This window comes from Oxyura jamaicensis, chromosome 6, assembly GCF_011077185.1.
Source record: "Oxyura jamaicensis isolate SHBP4307 breed ruddy duck chromosome 6, BPBGC_Ojam_1.0, whole genome shotgun sequence".
Taxonomy (NCBI): Eukaryota; Metazoa; Chordata; class Aves; order Anseriformes; family Anatidae; genus Oxyura; species Oxyura jamaicensis.
The window spans coordinates 5,546,633-5,569,157 of NC_048898.1; the positions used below are offsets into that span (position 1 = coordinate 5,546,633).

Consider the following 22,525-nt stretch of genomic DNA (forward strand, 5'->3'; position numbering starts at 1 on the left):
TTTGTGACAGCCCGAGTCGTTCATTCACAGTAATTGCCAGTGCATCTCCGCTTCCGTGTCGCTTATTGTAACGCTTGAAATGTTCTGCCGTGGTTGATGTGCGCCGTTCTGCCCTCTCTGGGTTTGAAACAAAACTGCGAAGGGAAGTGCTGGAGCACAGTTCAAATGACTGAGCCAAAAAGAGCCTCGCTCAGAATAAAACAATTTAAACATTGCTTATGTTCTGTCTTTAATAATCCAACACGTATTTGGGGTGAAGGGGGAAGGGAATTTCTACAGGAAAAAAAATAGCATCTTGGCTTTTTGCAGCTCAAGTAACAGAGCAAAATAATTACATTTTAAAAAAACAACAAAACACACACACACCAAAATGTCTGTTTTTATTTAATAACAATAAATTTTGTTAGGCAGTTGAACAGCATTCCGGCTCTTCAGGTTTGTCTGAAGAGCTAAATTGTACATAAACTTTTCAAATTATTCAAACTATCCAAATGTTTAGTTTTCTGCATTGTTAGATGCAGCCATTAGCTAGCTTGTTGTTTGGCCATAAGGGGACAGTAAGTATCCCGCTTACTGCTCTGAGGGTGACAAAGTCTGATAGATAAAAAAAGGAGTTGCATAGGAGTTTTCTTAATAGACAGCCTTAAGACAGTATCTTAAGAGACACAAAGGTGATTTGGGGCTCCAAAAGTTCTTTGTTGAACTGGTTTGACTTTATTTGAAGTTGCAAAGAAATATGTTGGGGTTAACATTACTGTGCTTGGCAGCTGATTCTCGAATCATACCCAGTTACATGCAGCAAATGAACTTAAGCTGCGTATAGCACAGAACTAGACTGCTGTACTTCTTTAAAGTTTAGAATGTGCAAATGAGTCAATTTTAATCTCAAGTATAAATATTTCTTCTTTGAGTTTCGGTGCAGTACGTGAAACATCTGTGCAATGTCTTGAGGTCACTGAAACGTGCATTCCTGCTGCAGACTGGCAGGTCAGATTCTCTTCCCCCCACTTATTTTTCCCCACACAAAGCGCAGTTGTTAGGGCATGGTCCATGGGCTGTCATCACAGCACGCTCTTTGTGCTGGGGTCCTCTTTGTAGTGGAGCTGAATGGAATTAATCTGTTTCTCCAGCTACTGACAGAAAGCAGTTACTGTGTCTGTCCTGGCTTCCTGCTCCACCTCTTAACCGTACCCAGGTGCTTTGCTGTCCCGAACTGCTCAGCGGATAGCACCCGAGTGCTTCTGGAGGTCTGAGCTTTCGCCCCGTGGGGAACTGCAGGCTGCCCCTTCCTCCCTGCGGGACTTAAGGAGCGATCCCCACCTGGGGCTCCGAGGCTGAAGATGTAAATTCTTACCTCAGCTGGGATCTGAATGAGCAGCTGAACAGAGGCTAACGGTTACTTCCACCTGTGACTATTAAAGTTCTTTGTGGCCACCTGTTCCTCTCCCACCTTTGCTGGTGAATCCGTAAGTATATGACAAAGACATTATACTGCAAAAATGTGGTTGAAATGGGTGGAGAATGGGTGAGAATCCTCCCAGAGAAAAGGCAGCGAGATTGACAGGTTTGAAAATAAAAATCTCATTTTGGAGAGAGGCTGAACTGATGGGATCAAGCTTCAGTGCTGCATGGAATGTTGCACAGCCACTGGGGTAAGTAGATCTTTGCTGCTTTCTTAGCAAAGATAAGTTGATAAGATCAAAAAAATAGTTTTAACTGCATAAAAAGGTTTTCTCCGTAGAGTCACTATGGAGTTTACCTACCTACTTGATTTGCTTAGTAGCGTTGATGTGAAGTAAATTGATGGGTGGTTATGCCAGACATAGTTCGAAAGACGTGGTGAATGGGTATATCCCATGGTTTGCAATGTGTAAAAACCACCTGTTGCATTTTGCAAATCGCTTGCCGAATTGGCTTTGTGCTGCACTTGCAGATATCTATAAACTGCCCGCAACAGTGACTGTTTCCTCAGTAACTAATGGGAGGGGAAGAAGCCAGGAGCAGGTGAACAAGGTAAACGTGGCACAAACTGAGCACAGCGGGGAGCGCTGTAAAGCACCTCTGCCATCAACTCAGAGACTGTGAGTCACATGCTGCATGCATTAGCAGACCACAAAAAACTGTTAAAGGTAATGGCTAATACCAGAAAAATGGGCCAAAATTCTGTTATCTCAAATACTTGGGTTCCTAAACTTAGTTTATTCAGTGTCTTAAGATTTCTGGCTCCTTCACAGTGAAGTTAAGCTCCCTGCTCCTATACAGGAAATCAGTGCAGGAAGCAGAGTTAGCATTAAGGCCAGCACAAAGTGAGATTGTTTTAGCTGATGTCTGAGACTGAAAGTGTCTGTGTGTGTGTAAGGGGTTGTTTGCAGATTAGCTTTTTCCTCTTGACCATTTCTGTGTTCTCTGAGGCTGCAATGGTGGGCATGTTCTTCTCACCTTCCTTTCCCACAAACTTTTTAGGAGGTTCTCTGGTCTGAACAGTTCTAGTGTTGCCAAAAGTACTCAACGATAACAGCTGCAGCTGTTTGCAGGAACACTGTCAACTTCTAGAACAAGAACACGAAGTACTATGTTGTCTTTTTACCACCTTCCTATTCAGAACAAGCTCTCTTGATCTACTTTGCTCTCCATGAAACTTCCTTTCTATTTTTCCTTTTTTTTTTTTTTCTTCTCGTCCTGTGAAAGTTCACATCTCAAACTCACCCAAACTGCAGATCCTCCTCTCCACGTACACCCTCCTTAACTCGCCCCTTTCCAGCTCCTTTTCGTTGCCATCCAGGGTACAGCCGTACATTAAATGGGCGCACTTCCCGCTGTAACTGCAGAGGTCACAAGCAAAGAGTAAGCAATGAGTGAAGAACAAAGCGGGGCTGCTATGACCTGAACTGTTTTGGCATGGATGGATGTCTGTGTACATGTTTCAGCTCAAACAGAAGTTGCTGGATTACTGGAATCACTGGCAGTGAAACTGAGCCCTGTTACACGTCAAACAATACGGGGTTGTAACAATCTGATTTGAAAATCTGTTTACTCTTGCAGCTTCACGGAAATTGCTCAGATCTGCGTGTGTAAACCAAACCTCCATCTGATCAGCACTACGTTCTCATGCTCTCTGACCTTCTCGGTAGGTGGTAATTTTGTTCATACCCTCTCCCGTGACATCCTGTGAAGCCCTCTCCTGCTCTCACAACTGACAGCCTTCTCCGCCCAGCGCCCTAACTGGGAATTTCCCTTCCTTCCTCCTTCCACAGCCACTGTGCCCCGTTCTGCTGCTTTCCTGTGCAGGATGTTTGTGCTCTCCCCCACATCCGCACTGGATACGCTGCCTCTCCCTGTTGAGACTCTCACACTCGGCTTTGCTACGCTTTCTCCTCCTAGCCCCCCCCTAGTTCTGCCTCAAAGACGGTCCGCTTTCCACTGTGCTCCTGCTTCCACCTTTTGATTGCTCTTTGTTTGCAGGAGTGCCGGTTGTCCTTCTCTGTCTTTTTGTTCCCATGATACGTGTGCCCCGGAGGCCAGGGGAGCACGCAGTGGCGTGGGGGCTGCTCTGAGGCAGCGTACATGGCCACATCCCTTTCTTTCCGTCTCAGCAGGGCGACCTAGGAAACTCTGACCGAGGGGCAAATGATTTGTAGCATTAGATGTGCACACAAACTAACCTCTGTACTTTTTTCATTTGTTTTTCTAGGTTTTGAAAAGGAAGTTACAGTCTATATATAGCTAGTAGGAAAATGTTGCCTCAGAACAAATTGAAGATATGTTTTACCTGATGCGTTGTCTGCAAACAGTTGCATTTTAAACGTGGACCTTTCTAAAGCTAAATGGTGGACAGGATTTTTGTTGTTACGCATCAAAGTGAACATTCCTGGTACCTTCCAACCATACCATGCACTGTATTCTTGACACAGATGCCCGTTGCTTTTTCCAGTCCCAGGGCATGTGATTTTATCATAGTTCTGTGCTTCCTTAGTGGAATTAAAGAGGAGGGTTTAGTAGCTCTAAGGCAAGAAATCCTGTATTTTTACAGCTCTAAGGATTTTTGTTGTTTGATCTCAATAATACCTCAACTCCTGCAACAAATAGGCCAGGGGGAACATTTCAAATGATTACAGGACAAAAAGCCTGGGTAAGTTTAGGCTACTTCTGGATTGTAAAACAAACACGGGAGAGAAAGGAGGTGTGGGAAAAGATGGCTGTAGCTCTGAGCCTTTTGAAAGCAATGATTTTTTTTTTTATACAGTTAAACTTCACATCGCATTCAGGCAGAAAGGTTTGGTAAACATTGTCTGGCTTTACCTGATTAGTGGTAGTACATTACCACTCTGGTTACTTTTAGACAGGTCTACTGTTTGTTTTCAACAGTATTTTTAGTCTTAATAAATAAGGGATTTTGTCATCTATTTTTCTAGCCTGTTTTCATTTTCATATCTTTAAAGAACTCTCCTTCAATATGTTTATCTCTTAAAACAGGGAGGATAGATGTGAAATAAATCTGGGTTTATTCCAAGCTGTGCCAGGAAGAGATGTACTTGTATGGCTGCCACCAATTTTCTAGATGACTCGGATCAGGTATGGGTTTCTGATAGGGCAGTGCCTGGCACTCACTGAAAACAGGTCAAAAGGAATTGCAGATGGCTGAAGATCTGCTGTTGACATGAGAGGAAGAAGGAGTTCACGGCCAGAGAGTTCCTGAAAATGAAAACGCTCTCGAGAGGAAGAGGTCACAAGATCCAATTTTCCCTTTATGTAAGTCCAAAATGTAAAACCCAACACTTCTATATTTTGGTTTTAGCTGTCATTTTAAGTATCAACTGGTGGTGCAGTCTGCAGATTTTATTCCCAAGAGACTCTACATTGCTTCCCAGCTGCCTTTCTTTGGTTTCCTGTTCTGTGGGGATACAGTCAGAGACCAGGTAATTACAATTTCCTTTTTGCAAAGCATATGTTGGCTGTATTCAACAGGGATAATATTTCTGTGTTCCAAGACACGAGAGGTTTCTGTGGCAAAGCAAAGTCTATGAATAGAAGTCAGTGTCTGGACACATGTTAAAATTGGTTCTTGGTGAGACACTTTGAAATAATGGACCACAGCATTTTTTTATGCCCTATAAAACAATGCAGATCAGATTTAAAGCCCATGGGAACCTTTCCGCGTACTGCGAGAGGCTTTGCTTACAGCATATGCCCATTTATAACTTACCACGTTGTCGCTGCTGCTACAGTTCATGAAAACTGCTTTGCTTACTTTCTGTACAGTATTCACATACTGCATCTTTTCGGCATTCTTGAAGGACCTGGGGGAATAAGCAAGAATGGGGAATGGTAACAGCAAGGAAAAGACCCTGGAAGAGACAAGGGTCTCCGTCTTAATAGGAGCCGAGCAAGGCGCCTGGCGGCCACCAGGTGGCAGTCGGTGGCAACAAAACGCCAGCAAGCGGAGCAGCGTCCCAGGGCAGGCAGGGGCTGCAGGAGAGAACATCCTGCAGCCGAGCGCTGCCTCCTCCCAGCACAGGTCTCAAAACCCCATCTCTTGGTGAGGGGGTAGGAAAAGACAGCTGTCCCTGGGAGGAGGGTGGGTAAACAGCAATGCAAACTAACCCAGCGGCACAGGGAAGGAAAATTGGGTGCTGCTTTTTGTCATTTCACAATGCAACCCAAACAAGCTGAAAGACAGTCATTATTGAAAACAGCTCTACATTGTTGCGGCATAAACTAGTTGCTGATAGACCTTGAACAGGTCTATCGCCATGCATCCTTAAAACTTGTTTTTTCATAGTATTCTCTGTATAACTTGTCATTATTTAAATGGACCATGTGACTGCTTAGCTCTAAACACATACCAAAACATTCCTTTCTTTGAAAAGTTGATATTCTGTCTTACTCCATACACTTGGCTTTTTGCCCAGAATTTAAAGCACTTTGTAAAAAGTCATTATTCAACAGGCTCTCAGCTGTAAGATGTTTTTTTTCAAACGTCCCATGGTGCCAGGAGGGATGATCCCATCTGCTCCCACATCTTTCTCCTGGCACGCTTTGTGCCTGGCTGACCACACCGCTGCATGGAAGGGAGAGAGGAAGAGGCTGGCAGTGCTAGGGAGGGCTCTTTCATCACCAGGAGCATGCGAGCTGTTCGCTAGGCCATGGTCTGACTCTTGAGTGGTATCACCTGCTCCTCTAGGATGGGCTGTGCACTGTACAAGAAATAGCTTTCCCCCTGGCTCATGCAATGCTAGCAGTAGTTTAAACCGCAGTGTAGGAGCTCCTATCCTATTAAAGAGAACATTACATTCATCCTTGTTTCTGCACCACTGATGGGAGCAGTGTTAAACCATGCTGCCTTAAGTTTGTTTCCAGCAGCATTCATGCGTTTAGTGGGCAGACTGCAAGAACAGAGTAAACAAATGTTTGAATTGCAAGAGAGAAAAGTTTAAACAGCACTTTCAAAGTGGCAGCATAGAGTTTGCCTCTACTTGGTGATATTTCTACAGAGAAGTAGTTTCCTTGTTTTGTTTTGTTTATGCAGAGATACGAAGGGACAAACAGCTGTGGCTAAAAGAACCAGAGGTGGCACCTGCTCTTCCCCTGCCCCCTGTTTAGACTCCTGATTCTTTAGCAGAGGTAGGTAGCCAAGCTTAAAATTGCTTCCTTTTCTCCTATAGCTGCTGTTTGCAGAGACAGCTGCCATGTCTGTGTAGCTAACAGCCCTGGCAGTGACATGAGATAGGTGCTTAAATAATTTGATTCCTTCCCGTGAGCACATGCCATTTTCTTTGCGTTACAAGAATAGAAACACTGTGCTCTCCTGACTTATTACCTGTAACAGCCAGCCAGGCAGATGACAGCAGAGAACGTAACTCGCACTTCAGTGAGAGCAGCGGGCTGGGGCTGACCTGGAACAGGTTACCTCACCACAGCTGTGCTGTGGGACCATGTGCTAAACTGCTCCAACAGGAAAAAAAACTTTTTTTTTTCCCCCCAGAAAGACTAGTTTCCTGCTGGAATTCAGCACAAGGGACCTCCTCTAATGAACTCATCTTACCTTTGCTTCCATAGCTTTTTCTAGCCTGCAGTCCCTACTTCCCTTCAAGCAAGCACAGCAGACAGAGCAGGCATACAGAAGCATGGGGAGAATTTGCACAGCAGTGAGGTGTCCTTGCTGTACTTCCAGGCTATTCTGGAAAAAAAAAAGTACCCTTAGAAAGAGCAAGCTTACCTTGTAACACTCAAGAATAACTTGGACTGGGGTAGCTTGCAACACTCAACACTTTCCATTAATCAGTAACAGCTAGAGCTAACTTGTCCCCCCAGAACACGCTGCCACCCTCACGCCCAGCGGCAGGAAAGCCTGGGTTCAGGTGACAGCAGGGGCTGGTGCTCCGGGGCTGGGCACGGCCGGAGCCCTGCTGGAAGGGGCTGAGCAGCAGCGCCTGGCGAGAAACCAGCAGCCCACATGGGCGTGCACAGCTCTCACAGCACAATTCCTTCAGCCCGGGGAGGCTGTCTCTGGGCAAACGCACAGTGCTCCTTCCTCTGAGACTTCACCCCTCTGAAGGTATCTAGGCAAGCTGTTAGCAAAGTGACTTTATGTACACGCAAGGCCCTCTGAATTCATCCTAGCTTTCCAGTATCTGCTGACAGCTGAACACAGAACTTCAGGTGAGTGTTGTGTACTAACACCGTTAGAATAAATCTAAATTTGTACAGATTTAACACGCGCTTAGTGTCAAAACACCTTGGATTTTATTTTCATATCCTTTTTGAATCAGGTTAAGCTGTAAACAATTTCTTGTTCAATCAAATACTGCCAGCTAGAATTACTTCCATTCATGCATCACTGAAAACAAAAAGGGTATTTTTCCTTAAGTATAGATTTTTTAAAAACAATGACACTTTATACAGAAACCAATAGCTAGATTTGATGCACCCTGATTAGTTATGTAAACAGATAACCAAAAAAACCTCATCAACAGAACTAATAAGTTGGTTCCTTCATAGAATGGAAATTTAAATCTCTCCTGATTTGAGGTTAACTTAGTCAGGAGTATAGAGTGTGGCACATAAATCCATCTAGGAAGTGTACAAATTGCACTGTATCTGAATTAACAAAGTTATGCATAATGAAATGCACAGTTTAAATTCATGCTAGAAAGCATTTTTCAATATGAAGTGGCAGCCGACTGGCAACCATAACAGTTAGGTTCTGCACCATCATTTATGGCATTATAGATTAACTATTACATATAGCATACTTTAAACCCCTGAAGGATTGTGTTACATGAAACATTCTCCAGGCAGTCATTTGGTTTGAAACATTGGGAGAAAGACTAAAGAGCCTGCCTTATACCAATTATGGTACCTTTAAGTTTTATGAAGTAGATCAGATATGATGTGTATTTCACAGTAACAAAGTTGCTTAATGCCTTTTCTCCAACAGTAGGATTGTGTTAGATGTTTCTGCCCTCAGGTTATCATTGTCCTGGTGGTTTTCCCTTTTCTTAGTTTAGGTAACTACATTGAGCACTTTTTTCCTGGTTTTTAACTATTCATCAGTCCTTTCAGTATATCTTCAGAGAGTTCCAGCAGAGGGAGTTCAGGGGATGGGATGTCCAGGGGCGGAAGGTTGGGTATTGGAATGTCCTTTGCCTTCCCCGCAGTTGTTGCAAACTTTTGCCAAGTTGCAGCTGACGAAGCAGTTTCCGAGTGTTGCTGCAGGCTCCACAACTCTGACTTCTCTACAAAGTCAGCATCTACATCCAACTCCTTCTCTACTGGAGATTTTTGGAGTCTTGCTCTTTCTGCTTTTAACTGCTTATTCTCTCTCCTTAATCTCTCGTTTTCAGCTGCAAGAAATTCTACATGCCGTTTCAAAGCTGCGATTTTGGTTGCCTGCTCTTCTATTATTGTTTTGTCGTCTTTAGGAGCTTTACTGCCAATACATGCTTCCACTGGCTCCTTTTTTTTCTGAAGCAGAAATAATAGCGTATCTGGGTCCCTGTCAAAGACACCCTGAACATCGTGTAGATGTTTCTCTGTGGAAGGGCTGTATTTCTGAGTAACAGGAACCAAGACATTCTGATCATCAGATTCTTCAGCAGGTGGCTTAAAAGAAGTCTGAAGGTGTGCAGCTGCTTCTTTGTCAGCGTTCTGCTGGGCTTTCAGCTTTTCCTCTCTCTTTGCCCTTTTCCACCTCTCCTGGATGAGCAGTAACTGTTTCATGTGACTATCCCTTTGTAATTCCAGTGATAGCTGAGCCTGAGTAAAAACAAGAATAAACAATTTAATTGGTGATCCTTAATCCACCTGAATATTCATGCAAGTAAAGTTACATGCCTGTAAATATTTACATAAACAGCATAATAGCATGCCCCAGGGAGAGGAGGAGCCTTTGTTATTCAGACAGTAAATCCAACCAGAAGTGCTCTCTGCCTGTGCAATGCAAGAGATTCAGATATATCACCCAAATTTAATACAACTGCTGGTATTGTTCAGGAGTTAACATTTAGTCTTTTTTGTGTGTGTAAATCACTACCCAGACAGTGATAATACCCCCGAGCAGACGCACAAGAAGTTTAACTGATCTGTAACCAACACCAAGAAAGAACCGATTGATTTGGCACACTGTAGATGAAATACTCAGCTCCTGTGTCTCAGCAAAATGGCCTAAGTGCTTCAGAGCAAAAGTTACCCATGAAACTAGTTTTATCACCTACGTGAAGGCACCTCACAGGCTAGAAACTATTGGCAGGGAACCCCTGGATGGCTTAGTAGCTCTCTCCTATCCCTGCTCCACATAAACTTGCTCCACAAAAACTCTCAAGGAAGACTAGCATCTCTGCACTTCCAAACCTCCCGGTGTAGTTGCTGTGGATCTCAGAAGACAATGTGGAGTACAGGAGGGATACCATCAATGAGGGCACAATATAAGACATACACAACAGAGTTCTGGTGTCCACTGCACTTGGGTCTCACCTGCTCTGACTGGGTCAGCTTCATAGCTTCTGTAAGGTATGCTGCAGAAGAGAAAATTGATAAATGTGTTAGGCAAGGTTATAAGACACGAATGTTTCTTCAAAGTTAAGGAACGGCTTCAGGCTGTTCATATTCTGAATCCCCACATTGAAGAAGTAGTCAAAACGCAAAGTATTTACCAAACTACAGAGGCTGGAAACACCTGCTGTTTCTCAAAAATCAGAAAAAAATACTGTAAGATCATGTAGTCTATGCTACACCCTTGCCATGGCATCCTGTTGGCTGAGACTGCTAACAATTTGTTTTTCAGAGAAGGACAGGAGCTTAGTATTATGGCAGCCATTTCCAGAAAGTTGTAGAACAACAACTTTTCCCACGAAGGGAAGAAACACAGACAAGGACTGGACTCTTAACATACATGCATTTTAAAACAGAATGTGGTAAGTAAAATCCTCTCTCTCATGATGCACCTGTGTTATTAAGTCATGCTTTAATTATATTCTTGATTGGGAGGTACAGTCTGTAGTTCCCCTTTTTTTTCATTAACTTCTTCAGACTAAAAAATGTGCTGGCTTAGAGGCAGAGCAGCACTTCGGACTTTAACCGTATCTTGCTAGTGCTGCAAATGACAAGACATAAGGAGTTCTGAACCAAATTCAGGTTGTAAGATAATGATACAGAATCATCAACAAGAATCAAAAACAAGAAACATTCAATACCTTATTTGGTTTTGCTTTGGTATAGGAAGTGAAGGAAACCAAAAAGAAAAGTCTGCATATCAGGATATGTGCTATCCCTCATTGCTCTTCCTATTCTTAAATACCAATTTTCAGTGTCTCATTCTGTGGGGTTTTCTAGTATCTATGAATGGAAAGCAAGAATGCCTGGTATCTAGGCTACGATCTTCAGAGTAGCCACTTATTTTTTCTACACACAAACCCTGTCACTAAAAATGTCCTACTTATTGCACGAATTAAGATTTCTTCCTCCTTCTTCTGCCAAGCAGCTGCCACACTGTCAGCCAGCTGAGGGACTCCACCACAAATAATTAAGCATGACTAGTTAAATGAACAGGTAGCTGCACAAAGTCTCGCTGAGGAGAGGCTGTCAGTCACCACATCAAGGCTTGTGATGTGCTCTGCTGTCCTGCTTCGCTTCTAGGGAAGCCGAGCTCATTACTTGCTATTAGCTGTCTTGACTTACACATTAGGAAGGGGAAGTAAATAACCTTTTGTCATAAAAAGTTTGCGTATTTGCTTTATCAATAGAAAGCACATTACTTCAGCCATGAAAGAAGAAAAAAGGAAGTGTAAAGCAAAACCAGCTTGCAGTAGGTCGCCAACTGCACTTTGTACACGACACAAGGTGTTGGCTTCGACGTGAATCAAGAACTGCCTTAGCAGTGATAACCACCCCCAGAAAAATCAACTTTGGAAATGTCTGACTTCAGCTGCTCATATTTGAGAAAATGTTTCTAAAAAGATCGTTGATCTGGACTGAAAAACAAATTCACATGCAAAGAATAAAAAGAATATTTTGCAAGTAACGAGATGCTCCCATGAAACATGCAAATCTAGAAACTGATTTTAAGAACTGAAATGTGAGAAATACCTACTCACCAGCAGCTTTTTTGTGACAAGAAATTGCTTCTTCATATTTCCCTGCTGCCAACAAGCGGTCTGCTTTTCTGCTCTGCTGGTGAGCCTTAAAATTAAAAAGAGCGTGACATCAATGAGGGTTGACCAACAAATAGTTAGATCTGTTTTTAAAGTAACTGGTGTATCTAAAAGTCTTATACCGATTCCAATTCTCAGGCCTTTATGCTCAGGTCTCCCAGTCCCTTCTGAAATGTATAATTTAGTTTCTTTTTTTAAAACTGCCTTACAAGGGTCTGTACTGTACAGGTAGGAACTGAAGTTCGTTAGTGCAGCAAAGACAGTGTGTACACAATAAAAGCCTTTTGAAGCTCTCCTCCAAAAGTACATCCTCTCCTTCATAAGCGGCTGTTCACTGTAGCTGTGTAAAAAGACCAATAGGCCACAGAAACTACAAAAAGCTGAAAGTGTTTAGGACCAATTTAGGCAGCAGAATGCAAGATGTTTGAACTACAGAGCTGGAAAATGACATGTTACAGCTTATCCCTAGTTTGCCATTTTCTGCTGCCCCATCCCCAGCAAGCTTTGCTTCTCAGTTGAAGAAAGTGCAAAAGATCTTAGTTGTTTGCAGCTTCCATCAATTAATGGAATCAGTACAGCATAGCTGAAGGTATCAAAGTCACGTCCTTGCTGTACGACAGTTAAGTCTCTACCAGCATCTGTAAGCTACTAATGCAAACCACTAGGGTAGACTAGTGTTGCTGAAAGCAAGCAATTGGCGCAAGTATTTGCATATGCTTAGTGAGAAAGAATATTGCATAATGAGCACTGCAGCATTCATGAAAGCAAATCTTTTAGTCGTTACTGTAAGATAGGAGCTTTGTGGCCATTTCTCCAGGAGAATCTTTGTGATATGAATGGCTACAAGCACCCAACTGGCACAACTGTCAGTAACGCACAGGATGCACGGCTGCTTCACTCCATGCTGAGTTTGAAGAAAATAGATGTTAAGTACCAGGCACCAGCTCTGTGAAACGAGACAGTTAAGAAACCGAAGTGCTTGTCTGAGTCTACATTTTTAAAGACTGTAGTCTCTCAAGACAGCCTTTACCAAATCCATGCCGAGGAAACTTGTAGGGGCAACAGAACTGAAGGCCTGCAGTCCACCTCTCTAATTCCATCTCTGCCCCGTAGAAATTCTCTATTTCACCCAAACAAAGGCATAAAACACATTAGGCTTTAGACATTTGGTGCATGTAAGTCACTGACTCCCTTGAAGTATATTCCAGGAGCAATATAAAAATAACAGCATTGGTCCATATCCCAAGAAGTGAGAACAACTGGTTCCTAATAGGAATTACACTTCTCTCTGCTCCTGCAATTTTGGTAGAAACATCAAAGGTAAGATAATCCAAACAAGACAGTGACGTGATTCTATCAAGTCTAACATGAGACTTGTACTAATATCCATTTTAAAAAGAAAAGTGCCAAAATGCAGATTAATTTATTTGTCACTTTTGTCCTCCAAATAGACTTAACACCTAAATTGTTACAGTAAGTTCAATTTTCTACCAGAATTTTAGCAGGTCTGACACCACAGAAGAAAATGACTTCTGCATAAAACACTCTTTTGGGAAACAACTGTTCTTAAGCAATCCCTAGCAGCTATGTCACTGCATTTAGACATTGAGCTTTTCTAAAACTGATTTTCTATGCTAATATGGTGAGTACTTAAAAAAAAACCTCTTTGATTCTCCACAAAAAACACTTCAGTCATATTCCTCTTCCTCATCTTCATTCAATCCTCATAGCACTGCCAGCATTCCTTATTTCTTCTGCCCTGAGGTTAAATAATCTCAGCAGATGAAGTGTTTTTCTATTGGAAAATCATCTATTTTATGGTCGTTTTCTATGGACTCCTACAAATGACATATGCCAGAAAGAGAAGCTTATTTCCCCTGGGTAAGAACAAATGAGTAACAGCTCATATAGAGCCAACTCCTCCGTTACTCATGGCAGGTCATTCAGTTACAAATTAGCTATGTCAAGCACATAAAAACACCTGAGCTGGCTCCTTGCAAAACAATTTTTTCAATAAATTGATATTGGTACAGCTTCTTCTGCAAACTGCACAGGTGGGTCTAAAAGAAAGGGCAAAGGGAAACAGCTAGAGACAAAAGACTGAAGAAAGCAAGTCATAAGGCCAAGGGACTGGTTCTATTTGTTAATTTCCACGTACAAAAACTGATTGTTTTCAAAGGTTATTTTCATATGTTTTAAACAATTGGGGAATGTTCATATTCAAATCACTTAAGCACATGCAGATCATTTGAGGACAGTGAGTTGTTATTTGGTGTGTCAATTAAATTATTTCCATTTTCAATTAACTCCCAGCGAAGTTCAAGGGAGTCTGAAGAAGCTGGGCTAGACCATGAATAAACAATTTGGAAGAAAAAAAAAACAGATCAGAGATGCTAGCAAAAAGAAAAGAGGATTCTTTGACTTCAAGGTCAAAATACTTTTCTTGCTGTTACATCAAAATATCTAGATGTCAGGACATCGCATCCTACTGCAGAGTACCAGCCTTCCCCAGTAGGAACAGGATCAGGGGAAAACCAGTGATTCAGTGCAGCCTCCTGTGAGAAAGCTAGGTGTTCTCAGCCAGTCATGGGGGAAAGAAATTCCTCATTTTGTATGTTTTCCCACCAGCTTGACAAGGAAAAATTTGTTAGTTATTCCACCTTGAGAATGCTTCTTCCAGTTACTTGATTGTGCAAGGACCAAGGAATTTCTCCCATTTTCATGGCAGAACATTCAAAAGCTGCAGTCTGAAGGAAGTTGTGATGCTGTTTCCTAGCAGCAAGTGATGAATCTGCAACAGAAGCTCTTCCTTAATATGCCACATATCATGGGTAAGCTTCTACATCTTGTCTAGTCTGCTGGTTTATTCTTAGCACTCAGTTACACTTAGACACAGCATCCAACCATTGTTAGCAAAGCTATTTTGAACTCAGTGGTCTGTGTCCCGTTATAAAACTGGCAATGGAAGAATGGGCCCTGTATCATACAGTGACAAAAACGGCTCTCGAGTCTCTCCCCGGTCTGATGTCATGTTAAAGGAAGGTGTTTACACCAACGATACTGAAGCTGCTCTGCTGGCCCCCTAACAGGTTCAACAGGACTGCTTTGATGTTGGTACTGCTGCTGTGATGACTGCAGAAACAGCTGCTGCACAACCGCAGTGGGTTTATGTATCTGATTTCTCCTTCCTCTCCCAGTTGCAGTGTTGGAAATTTATGTAGGATGTGGTGTAAGAATAAGTATAATTTCTTAACAAGCTATGGATTTGGAGGGGGGAAGCAGTTCAGCAACTACTTCCAGATGTCCCTCCCCATCCAGACGAGCAGGAATTCCCAGTAGGCAAATAGACAGGTGTAACAACTTGACTCTCCTAAGAGGAAACAGGTGTGAATGACAGATGACCAAGCTAAAAAGCTTCCTCGAGTTACTCCAAAGTATTTGGTTCTGAAGGGATGGGTGCATGCCTTACTGAGTCACTTCAACCCCCCTTGGATGAACTGCAGAAGCAGGTAAGGCAGACAGCTTTTCTCACTTCCTGGCTGTAGCTGAGATGCTAAGGGGTGTCTGTGAGTCAGTACTGATCTTCCAGAGAAGTGCTCCCCTTTGATTCTCCACCCAACTAACCCAAAGCACTGCCTAGGTAACCTCTGAGCAACAGAATCAAGAAACTAATCAAATCCCCCTCTAAAGCAGCAGTACAGGTATTTCTTTGCTTAAAGCTTTCCTTAGCAGCCCTAAAATTAATACTTCTTTCCAATATAAACTAGACAGTGATGCACCTGCAGGCCATGTGAAACACAGTCACAAGGCCTGCTTGCCAGATTTCATACTGCTCTCAAACTTCAAAAAGAAACAAGCACGGTAACTTTCTTTCTAGGGAAGATGAACCACTATGACTTCTATGCTACGAACTGTGGATACTAGTCATCTTTGCCAGAAAGGATCAATACCTATGCTCGCTTAATGCTGAAAGCAGTAACAAAGGTATTTTTCTGAGAGATGAGGGATCTGTCCAGTGGTTTGTTTCCTTAAGGATACAGGGCTGTCTTTCTAAGAATGTATTTAGGGGAAAAGGAAGAATAAGAAAACGCACCTTGTTACTGCTTCGGTATTGTACCAGTGTGCTGCCTATCTTTGGTGTGGAACTGCACGGCAGCAGGCCACGAAGGGTAGGATGAGGTGATGCCTCATTGCTTCCTCCACGCACACACAAGTGTCTTTCAAACCCATTTTCACCTGGAATCAGTGAACTTGGAAATGTTTATCATGACCCTTCTATTTTATTTAAGTAGATGGGTATAGTTTATTCTTGGACCAGTCAGGTCAAGTTTTCACAGAATTGTATGGGTTGGAAGGGACCTCAAAAGATCATTGGGTCTAACCTCCTGCCAAAGCAGGTTCCTTAGAGCGGGCTGCCCAGGTAGGCACTAGTGTTCTTTCTTCATTCCATTCCTCAATATACACACAAACAAGTCAGAAAATGCTTGTACTTCCAGGCAGTTACGCTAAAAGCAAAAATAACCTAAAAAATCTTGTCCTATAACTTATGCTAAACAATGGGAATATATTTGCCACTAAGCCTACAGAAAGGGCAACATGTAGCTTTATCAACAGAGGCAAGCTGCCTTAAAAATACTCCTCGTATGCTTTGGAGAAAGACAGAGTTGACTAAAGAAGAAACAAACAATGGCACAACCCATTGTGGCTGCTCAACCAATACCACTAGCCACATGCTAGCTCAATTTTGTATTTTAAAGCCTGTATTTAGCAAGGTTGACAGAACGGTGACTCAACTGTAAATTACAAGTTAGTGTGACTATAGAGCAAATAAGTATGTGAAACTCATGAGAATGTACTCTCAATATTAACAGACTCCTCAGTCACTTTTTATTGAACTGTAAAGATGCTGGAGTTCAACTCTATTGTAAGCAGTAGTATTAGAATTTAAATATATGGGCAGACAAACAACCAACTTATTGTCGTTTCGCCAGCCAATGTTAATTCACTGAATAGCCCTAATTGACTGTGCATGTGTTTCCAACCTATCCCAAATCTAAAATAAAATAGGTTAGTCTCAGTTCCTCACCATGTAAATGCAGTAAAGAGATCTGGCTCAAAACCAGCTTGCACACAGTGCTCAGGCTAGGTGGAGTCTCCAAACCCCATGCAGGCACAGCTGCAGTTCTTTCCCTGATCACCTGCAACTTCAGTAAGCTGTGGTATCCTTTTTCTTAATGCATACTCAAGTCAACCTCATTCTCTTCCTTTTGGTCCATTTAATATGATAAAAGCACTATATACTTCAAGTTGGTTCCAAACCTGTTTCGCATCCCTACAGCTCCCAGCTGCTTTGGTAATGCTTTTCCCCTCTAGACAGTGCTGTGGCAGGTATACGCATGTCTTGGTAACTGGAGGTTATAAGCTGAAGGAGAACAGTCCCACTGCTCTGACAATAAAAGCAATCTGGGTTCCTGTTCACACACTTACAGCCCTAAACTACATGGTTCAGATGACACAGCAACTGAGCTACCCTCACTAGGGACAACTGAACCAGCACCCCAAGTGTTTAATGGTAAACAGGCCATCTCTGGGCAACAGCTTCCAAGAGGTGGGGCAGAAAGGCTTCAGCGAGTGCTTCAGCCTGCTGCTTCCCCAGGCCTCTGGCAGACTGCTTCATTTTTGCCTTTCAGACTCGTGTCAAGCGTGCTTACTTGGAGCTGAACCGCGTGGCTCACTGATACACATGTACCCTGCCTGTGATGCCAGCGTGACACAGCAGAAAGGAACTGCTGGTAGCTACCCAAACAGCACAGAGAGCAGGGAGGAAATGATGCTTCCTTCTGTCAGCCACCTGTAGCTTAGTCAGTTACGTTCCTGACTGGGAGCTCCTGCAAGGTGTTAGACCTGCTACGCAGAATAGGCTCGTGCTGTGCTTGAGGAGTAATGACATGAACACAACGTTGAATGACCTGAATACCACATTGCTGAGCCTTTCCAAGGAGGCTAGTAGTGAGCAGGGTGTGCAGCTGAGCATCCCCGGCATCACCTTGGTACCTCCACTCACTTTCCTCAGATGTGCTGCTGCCTCTGTGGTTCACACCTTACACTTCCCTTTGCTTAAAAGATACCCACATATGTATCATGTATAATGGGAAAGCCAAGACAGTGCTTCTACTATTATGGTAAAAACAGACTTTGTTAGGCATCTCTATATGAGACTCTTCCACTTTCACTACCTAAAAGCTTGTTTCCTCTAGTCTGAGTTCAGAACTGAGTGTATCTGCCTTTCTCTCTTTCATTTTACAGTGAAAGAGCAAGCATAGCAGCTTTCAGGTTATGCTTTATTAAAAAAAGAATATTAAAAAAACAGGATTCAGTGCATGTTTTTATATAAACGACTTTTTTTTTGTCGTGTCCACCCCTCCCCCAAAATAACAGAGATAAGGGGTGGCATTAAATCTCAAACACATTGGTCCACATGGTGTCTGTCCTTTGGTCTCTGGTAAACTTTCACAGATGCCTTCTTTCCCCTTCTCCCTCCCCCCCCCCACCCCACTCTTCCATATTGCATATTCTGCCTCACCTGGATGTGGCATTCACCTCCGTTACCAACCATTTGTTACTGCAGACCACTGACTGGCAGTATATACATTGTTGTATGATTTTCACTCCAGACACTAGTCTGTGCTTTCTAGTTTTCAGCAAAACAGCTTTTCAAGCTACCCTTATACTTCAAAAAGCTTACAGAATTAGCATCAACCAGATCTGGAATTTTATCTTACTATATGCCATATGAAATGCTATGATCTTGTAGGAGAAATACAAGGTAGATGAGGTATAGCTCCTTAGCGTATGTCCTACAGGAAAGCTGAATACCTACACAGTGGTATTAAACTGAAGTCCACAGAGTTATGAGGTTCTGTGTGCTGGACTCCATTCAATGAACAAGTTTCCTTTTTAACTTCTTGAGGCTGATAATATTTGCCTCATATTTTTACTGTGGTACTTCCAAGCTTCTGTGTGCTGCTATGCTTCTGAAGTATGGAAAATTCTTCAAAGGTGTCAGGCTGACCCCTTTTTCTCCTATACCTAAGGCTAAATAGTCACTGGATTTGAAACCAGAATTCTTTGCCTAAACCAGATGGCAGAAGGAATTGCCCCTGCAGTAGGTAGCACTTAAAAGATGAAGTTAAGAGCTTCTACTTGAGTTAAGCTCTTCTCTTGTGAGACTTACCTTCATTTTTTTTCTGTACAAGTTTTTTAATTTAAGGAATGCTAACGTGGCTTAGTTTACCACACTGAAAACAAGTGTTCAGCTGGACTAGATAGCCGCTATATGGTTGCCTGCAGTTGCAGGGACTGTACTTAGCCTGTAGCAGTGTGAAGTTCCATGGTGTAACCTAATTCACAGGGCTGAGGAACCAGCTTCCCTGTTAGCAGATCAGGGCTTTAACCCATTCTTTTGCAGTTAGATGACATTTGTCTGCAAAGCATACAGAACACTGTGGAGGCAGGAGGAGGGCAAGGGAAGGAAGGAAGGAAGAGGGCAAGAGGAAGAGCCTAAATGATCGGGTATCAAAGCTTCCCCAAAACACTTTCCTAAGGCGCTAATAACTGGGATCACAACGGACTTGGGAAGAGTTGTCTCAAATTATTCCTAAATGAAGTATCACTGGATACAATGGATACCTTGAGGACAGCTCAGTGGAAAATCAAACTGGCAGTTAGTACTGTAGCACAAGCCCTGGAAAGGTTAAGAGAGGGAAAGATGGGGTTAGACTGCATAATTACCTGTTAAGCATGCAACAATAGCAAACCATAAAAATAAGTTTGTTTTTTTTTAAAAAAAAAGTCTATGAACTGAAGTCCGAACTCTAAGAAGATAGATATATTTCTCAATGAAGTCATTAGACTTGAGGGTCATCTATCAAAACTCAGTTAAATAAAACAAACTTTAAGTTGTAGATATTAAGAACAACTGTGGTAAGCAAATCAGTATTTGTCAAGTGCCACCTACAGAAGGAAATCAGCAAATTATGGAAACCAAAATCTAATTAAACGTAAGAAAAAGAAACATCTTAAGGCTTTAATTAAGGCCAGATACTTTAATCCAAATTTCTTTAGATTTCTGTATACTGAAATATAGATAATGTAACTGAAGTCAGCAGAAAATACGAGGTATGGCATGCCACCTGTAATTAGGAAAGCTAAGCAAATAGTGAAATACGTAACTGAAAGCCACTAACGTAAGTGATTAAGTGCGGTGGGTGTGCTACATATTGACAGAAATGGAGACATTAGGACACTGCAAAACTACTGGGGATTTCTTGTCAGTTCAGATCGCCAGGAAAATCAGGGCAGTACCTCTGTTTCCAAGTATCCAAGACTAGATGCGAGCTTCAAAGGACAAAGTAAGCAGCATCCAAGAATTATAGCAAGTTCTAATGAAAACTTTTAACTCTAGAAAAAGCCATTTCACTAAAATTAGCAACCACCAATGCACCGAAAGAAGGAAAATATTTTGTACTTAAAACAAGAGTCATTGTTATCAGATAAATAAGCCTGTTAGTGTACACAAAACCAGTTAATAGCTTAGGATTTTTTTCCTCTCTTCTGTCCAAATGGTTTGGCATCTCTGGAAAAAGTTACGCTTTTCTGATCCACATGAACTAGAAGCGATTTTGAGGAGAGGCAAGAGAAGTACATGACATTGAACACTGTCAGTAACTTAAATGAATATTCTTACACTGGAGAATTGGCACCTCCCCTGAATGTTGTTACAAATATGAAATTCATCTGCAGAGAAGGACAGTGAATAGAAGAGTTTGGGGAAAAATAAGTTACTTGATACAGTCTGAAGACAGTGAGTTTTTCTACGTAAGAGGATCCATGTCTGCATTCTGCAGCAGTTTCAGGAAAAGTTTGAGTGTTTCAGGACACTTCTTATAATGGAGTAGGGACATATGTGCTGACAACTTCGTAACTTTTCATGAAGGACTATATAAAGCAACCTTTTCCTGTATCATCTGTTATGTCAAAGTGTCTTGATCTTATTTTTAGCCTGGTGCTAGACAGGTGTGGTAATTGCACTCTACTGTTGTGGTCAAAGGATCATCTTTTCAGGCAGAAGCCAAGCTTTAGTTATACTCTTGACACTCATAATCCCTAGTGCGTGGTCTCAGTAAAAAACCTGTTAATTGGTGATATCTGCACTGCCACAAAGCTGATGCTTACAGCCATTTACCAGTGAATATCAGTTACCATTTTCTCCTTAAAAGCCCATACAGCAAATCTACTTCTAAAAGGTTTTCTAAAATGTCTATGAACAGCAGTAGTCTATTCCTCCTGCATCACTGTACTGCAAGTTTGCCTGACTTTGTACTTGTCACATCACTGTTACAAGAACTATCTCGGTCCTGCTGCTCCTTATTTCGGGCATTTCCCTGTTATAGAGGGTAAGAAGTCTGAGGCAGCATGATACAGACACTGTCATGGTTGTACACCTTCAGTTCAGCTCTGAACAAGGCCAGCTTCTTGCCATGCTGCAAGCCCTACCTCCACGGGTGGTCTACAACACCCATTTTCCAAACCTTTCTGAAACTAGGGAGCAACCAGAAATACCTGGCCTGCTCTGTCTGGGCAGGTAAGGGTTTGGCAGGGCTGCCGGCAGGCTGGCGCAAGTAAACTTTGGTTTAAAAACAGAACTGATGCAGATCTCCAAGGCTAGCCGGGCCGTGACTAACCCCTCCAGGCTGGCAGCGGCTCCTGAGGGCGGCACAGCCGTACTGCGGGGCGCTGCCCGGGCCGGGGACCAGGGCAGGTGCTGGGGAGCTGCATCGCTGTGCCCGAGGCGCGGCCAGCACACGACCTTGGGTGAGCGCACACCAGGCAGCCGGGCACCGACTGACGGCCGGGTGCTGGTCACGGGGCCGGCAGCTCGGGCAGGTCTCTGCGAGGCACGTCCCTGAGGGGTTCCGCTCCGCGGGGCGCCCCGGGGGCTCAGCCCAGGCAGAGTTATGCTGACTTGAGGACGGCGGGGCGCTTCCCCTGCCCAGACCGCAGCCCGGCAGCCTCTCCAGCGCCTCAGAGCCGCCCGCCGCGGGCCCGCGTCCCCTGCCCGGCCTCCCCCACCCCCGGCCCGCTGCAGCCGGGCCCCGCGGCCAGGCCGGGCTCGGTCCCGGTCCCGTTCGGGGGCTGCGGGTGGGCCCCGCTCCCCGCCCAGCACTCACCAGGTTGAGGGGCCCCTCCATCACTTCCATGGACGGCGGGGGCTGCGGGCACATGGGCGCGGAGGCGGCCTGATCGCCGCTCCCGGTGCCGCCGGCCCCCACCGCCCGGCCCGGCCCTGCCCGGCCGCCGGCGCCGCTCCGCCCCCCGGCCCCGCCCCGCCGCCCGTCAGCGCCGGCCGACATCTCGCGACAGGGCGCGAGACGGGGGCGAAGCGGGAGGGGCGGCGCGCTGGGCAACGGCCGCCCCAACGGCCGCCCTCGCGCCCGCCTCAGCGGCCGCCCTCGCTGTGAGGGGAGCCCGGCGGCGGGCGGGTCGCAGCCGCTGGCGGGGCCCGAGCTCCCGCTCTGGCCCCTTCTCCTCCCGTCAGGGAGCGGTGCCCGCACCAAGCCCCCGGTGCGAGGGGAGCCCCCGGGGCGGCTGCTGGAGCCCCCCCAGGGCGGGGAGCCGTGCTGCTGTGGCGGCGCAGCCCGCTGCGGGTCTTCGTTGCCCTGTGTGAGAGCAGGTGGCGGTCGTAGCAAAAGTGCCGCCTGGCAGGTATGTGGTGGCAAGGCAGCGGTGTTAACCGTACGGTTAAGAGTCCTGGAGAGAGGCGTGAGGTGAACAGCGCTGAACAGCCCACAAGCTGAGCAGCTGAGTTACTGAGGACT

The 22,525-nt window shown here is 44.2% G+C and overlaps 1 protein-coding gene and 2 long non-coding RNA genes across 3 annotated transcripts; 1 reads left to right on the top strand and 2 right to left on the bottom strand.

Moving 5' to 3' along the window:
• Positions 1-322: 322 nt before the first annotated feature.
• Positions 323-7,322, bottom strand: LOC118169022. The gene is made up of 3 exons (XR_004751888.1): positions 7,043-7,322; positions 5,204-5,297; positions 323-3,612 (listed from the first exon to the last, which is right to left on the bottom strand). It is a non-coding gene; the product is annotated as an uncharacterized LOC118169022 (long non-coding RNA).
• LOC118169026 lies at positions 4,498-12,702 on the top strand. Its single transcript, XR_004751891.1, has 3 exons — positions 4,498-4,916; positions 10,283-10,412; positions 12,439-12,702. It is a non-coding gene; the product is annotated as an uncharacterized LOC118169026 (long non-coding RNA).
• Positions 7,721-22,050, bottom strand: NRBF2 (nuclear receptor binding factor 2). Its single transcript, XM_035329925.1, has 4 exons — positions 21,878-22,050; positions 11,592-11,676; positions 9,973-10,013; positions 7,721-9,255 (listed from the first exon to the last, which is right to left on the bottom strand). Exons 1-4 carry the CDS (start codon positions 21,929-21,931, stop codon positions 8,539-8,541), a joined length of 897 nt encoding a protein of 298 aa, XP_035185816.1. The 5' UTR covers positions 21,932-22,050; the 3' UTR covers positions 7,721-8,538.
• Positions 22,051-22,525: the final 475 nt, after the last annotated feature.